General features: G+C 44.2%; 1 protein-coding gene across 1 annotated transcript; it reads left to right on the top strand.

The window, feature by feature from the left end:
• The first annotated feature begins 2,370 nt into the window (after nt 1–2,370).
• On the top strand, nt 2,371–4,049 carry LOC113214639 (uncharacterized). The gene is made up of 3 exons (XM_052273276.1): nt 2,371–3,489; nt 3,799–3,967; nt 4,045–4,049. The coding sequence occupies exons 1-3, from the start codon at nt 2,371–2,373 to the stop codon at nt 4,047–4,049; spliced, it is 1,293 nt and encodes a 430-aa protein (XP_052129236.1).
• Nucleotides 4,050–4,547: the final 498 nt, after the last annotated feature.

The raw sequence follows: 4,547 nt of genomic DNA, 5'->3' as shown, positions 1-4,547 counted from the left end.
CTTTAACGTCGGCATGGAACTCATATGTATCAAGATTGCCTAGGGCACTTCGGAATATGGATATTGCTGTAACTACGTGACTAAATGGAATTTGAAATTTTCTAACAAGCTCGGTGAGTAGAGGTGTGCGAACAGTTCGAATTCGAATCGAATCGAATCGAATCTGGGTAGATTCGATTCGATTACGAATTGAAGTGATTCGAATGCGAATCGATTCGAGGAAATTTAAGTGTCGAGTTCGAAATCGAACCGGCGCGGCAGTATTCTGGCAGTTTATTTGTATAAAACGTATTTTCCTCCTCCAATTCCACCTGAGACTGTTCAAAAGGCATTAGAATATGAAAGAGGAAAATTAAACCTGATTTATTAACCGTTTTAGACTTAATCCATATACATAAACACTCTAAACGTTTCATAAATACTAAAACTGCCGATTCGATTCGAGTCGAATTCGAATCAAACAGATTCGATTCGATTCGATTCGAGGTAAAAAAATGAGATTCGATTCGATTCGAGTTATTTTAAAGAAGATTCGATTCGATTCGATTCGACTTTGAAAAACCTCAGTTCGCACACCTCTATCGGTGAGCAGTTCGGCGTCGACGAATCGTTGCCCCACAAACTGGCTCCTCTGCTTGGGAGTGTCAAAACGGTAGTGATACATGGTTATTGCTTTAGACAGTCTCTGGTACTGTGGGTGGTCTGATAAACTTCTTTAAGTTTAGCAATTCGAACTAGTAAAGAATCCCAGCGGTTAAAATGTTCTTCCGAAAAGTAACGGCCGGGCTTGGTTTTTCTGTAGATTTCCCACGCTTCGATGTAAAAAGTAGCTGGCAATAAGTCTTCAAAAGACTTAAGAATATGATAAATAATGATACGGTCCAACGAATTAGAAATATCCCTAGAAGTGATTAAAGTTAGAAATTCGTCCGGCACAGTGGTTTGTTGTGACACGGATCTTACTTCAGGATTGTTAGCAGAAATTTTTGAAAAGAGTGCTTGACGGTCTTCCAACCAACAAGTACTGGGAGCCGATTTGAAATATTTACTAAGGCTCACAAGAACATCAGGCATACACAGATCGCGATCAGAATGATACTGCCGAAACCCAATGTCTGCATACTCTTGTGTGTTAGAAACGGGAGCCATAAAGTGGTACTTTATGACCTGGGAACCTCCGCGCTGTACCGAAGTAAGGGGAACAGTTCCTTCCACTACTACAAGATAAGGAAAAAGTGAGACTAGTAGACGCGTTCTGGACTGAGGACGGGGTCCTAATCACTGCACACGAACTACTATAAGACTTCAGCAAGACGGCGTCGAGTGAAGGGCCTAACACCAGCACAGGGCGGCACTGCTATTCTCCAATTCCACAAAGTTCATGGCTTCTCGCGCTATACTGGATGCTGTGGAGAATTTGCCTATTGTGAAGAGAGAAGAAGTGGTCTTGCCTCCTATCTCGGCTTGTCGCGGTATTCCGGGTTCAGGAAAGTCGTACACTCTAGTTAAAAATGTTGCTGAGGGAAAGAGTCGAGACTTTGTAGTTGTCACGGGACGTGAACAGGCCCAGGAGTTGCGTGATCGTCTAAAGAGACAGAAGTGCGATGAAAGATTAGTTGCTACTTGCGATTCTGTGTTGATTAATCAGCATCAGTATGCTCGCCATATACAGTGTGATCGCCTCTTCATTGATGAAGTTTTCATGCATCATGCTGGGAAAGTTCTGATACTATTGTCTTTTCTCCGACCAAAGACCGTTCATGTGTTGGGTGACAACAAGCAAATTGTGTTTATCAATCGACGTGCTGAGGCTCCTACACCGTTGGCTCCCGTCGAGAACATAGTAAGAATGGGTGAACCGCTGAATGTCTCTCATCGTATCCCATTGGACGTGGTGGCTGCCCTTTCTGGAGAATATGATTTTGCTATCTATGGTACCAGTAAGGTAGTCAGATCTCTGAAGCGCACACCGAATCAGGAGTTTGAGGCCTTGATGAATCAGAATGCAAAGATATTGGTACACAAACAAGATGACAAAGAGAAGCACTTGATTAAAAAATACAAACCTAACACCATCCAGGAATATCAGGGCAATGAAAATCCTACTGTCATAGGAATGAGATTCGACCAAGCAAAACTAACCATATACGATTCTCGTTGTCATTTGTTAGTAATGATGTCCCGACACACCAAGGAATTCCACTATATTTCTCCGATTGACGACGCCACCACAAATTGGATAGCTAAAGTTCAAAGACTTTCTGATGAAGAGATTAACAGCTACTCCGTAGAGAAAAAAAGAAGGATATCTTCATCTGGCTCAGAGATCAAAACCACGAAGTTGAAGAGAGTTACTGGCGTTTCGGTGAAATGACTGCTGCCGGTCCTCTGACCGTCATGCCTGAAAAAATTTTCACTTACGGCGAAGGGAAAAGTTATGACTGCCTGCCCGAAAAGAGAAAAGCTGTAATTGAGACCATTAGATCTAACATAGCTGAACTATACACTGGACCACAAGGGAGTGACATGATTGTACAAGAAGTCCCTAGAGAAGACATTGTAGATGAAAACCCGGAGGCCCCAACCGTGGCTGCAACCGTAGCTGACATTGGCGCGTTACAGACGGTCTATTATGAAATCTTTCCCGGGGCTTCGCTCCACAATTATGATTACGACCACAAACATTTTGAAGCATCTACTTACCAACCTAAAGTAGAAAATGTGGAAATTCTCATAAATAGGAATAATGTAAATATTCCTTCTTTTGATAAAATGTCACCGTTGCTGAGAACAGCTGTACCGAAAATCCGCGACAAGACTCGCCTGGAATTGTTATATGCAGTTGCCCAACGTAATTGCAGCGTGGCCAAATTGCGAGCTTTATCTGATGAAGGATGGGTTTCGGGTCATATGGTTGATGTATTTGTTGACACCTACGTGGCTCCGGAGTATAGTGATATGTTCGCAGAATTTGCAAATGAGCCTATTCAAATAGACGAAGAAGCTTTCAACGACTGGGTTAAGACTAAGGAAGATTTTAAGTTGGGACTCATGACCGATGACGCTCCGTTCACCTATGAAGAATTCAAAAAGTATGATCTGAGCATCAAAACCACATGCAAACCCACTCTTACTCAAGCTTGTATAACCACCTATTCAGCGCCACAAGTTATAGCAGCGCAAAACCAGATATGCAATGCACTCTTTGGCCCTTATGTGCGCAAAGCAATGAATAGATTAATGCATGTATTAGATCCCACCTTTTCAATTTACACAGACTGCTCTCCAGAAGAATACGCTAACAAACTTTCACAATCCTTTCCTCCGGATTTGCTAGATCATTCATGCAAAACCGAATTGGATATTTCAAAGTATGATAAAAGCCAGGGCCTACTTGCCATCAACATCATCGTAGGGATTTTTAGAAGATTGGGTGTAAAAGAAAATGTGTGTCGTGGTATGTATGAGAGCCATCGAAACACCGTGTTGGTGTGTCGAGAATTTGGGGTTAAGCTATTTATAGATTTACAGATGAAGAGCGGTATTAGTTGGACATTGGCCGGTAATACCTTTGTGAACATGACCGCCGCTGCGTGTACTTTTGATCTGAAGAAATTGCGGTTGTACCGTCAATACGGAATCCAATCCAATCACTTGGCTCACGCTGGTTTTGTAGGCGACGATAGTTTTATTTTGTCTCCAGAAACTTTCGAAAGGAGCCTTGCGGCATCCTATGGGTCATTGTTTAACCTTGAAGTGAAAGTGCTAACATATGAAACTCTTTCTTTCTGTTCCAAGTTCGTCGTGAGAGACGGTGAAAAAATAGCTTTTGTACCAGATGTTGTAAAAGTTCTTTCAAAATTGGGTAGAAATGATTTGACCAACCCTCAGCATGTGGAGGAGTATAGGATATCATTGGCTGACAATTTGAAGTGTTGGAGTAACGCTCGCCTTATTCCTGAAATAAGTAGAATAGTTCAAGAAAGATATGGGAGCGGAATCAACACTAACACATTATGCACAGAATTGTATAATCTATCCCAGGATAAGGAGAGTTTTCAGAGACTTTTCGAAATCCCCAAGGAGGGTCGTACATGCTACGATCCCTCATTGAGAAAACGCTCAGCTCCGCCTGCCTCTTCTTCCTCCCCACTCCGCTGACCTGTCCTCGCTCAGTAACGGCGTACCTGGCGCCAGCTAAGTGTGACGCGTGACCATCACATGGTCACTTCCTCAGTCCTGTAGGTCGCCCAGCGCGTGCGCGGTGCAGGCTACTGGCGCCCTTTGCTCAGCGTCCTGTCGAAGAGATTTCCTAGAGGCGTTCAGCACGAGACCGCGGCTTAGTCTAGCGGTGCCGCTAGATGTGGCCCTCTAGAGCTCCCAGATCGCGCGCCCGGGCCAGGCGAGTGGGATGCGGTCTTCTAGCGGCGTTCAGCACGAGCCCGCGACTCAGTCAGCCTAGCGGGCCCAGCGCTATAGATGTGGTCTTCTAGAGAAGCCCAGCGCGTGTACGCGCCCCACACACGGGGTGCCTACTGCCTAGCGCC

This window comes from Frankliniella occidentalis, unplaced genomic scaffold (assembly GCF_000697945.3).
Source record: "Frankliniella occidentalis isolate FOCC.00 unplaced genomic scaffold, Focc_3.1 Scaffold260, whole genome shotgun sequence".
NCBI lineage: Eukaryota > Metazoa > Arthropoda > Insecta > Thysanoptera > Thripidae > Frankliniella > Frankliniella occidentalis.
This window is presented reverse-complemented; position numbering and strand designations above follow the sequence as displayed.

Excerpts from the sequence above, each read along its gene's own strand:
- LOC113214639 (XM_052273276.1), top strand. The coding sequence starts at position 2,371 with ATGACTGCTGCCGGTCCTCTGACCGTCATGCCTGAAAAAATTTTCACT. Across the intron at positions 3,490-3,798 it reads GCCATCGAAACACCGTGTTG|TTCGTCGTGAGAGACGGTGA; the intron begins GTGTGTCGAGAA and ends TTCTGTTCCAAG.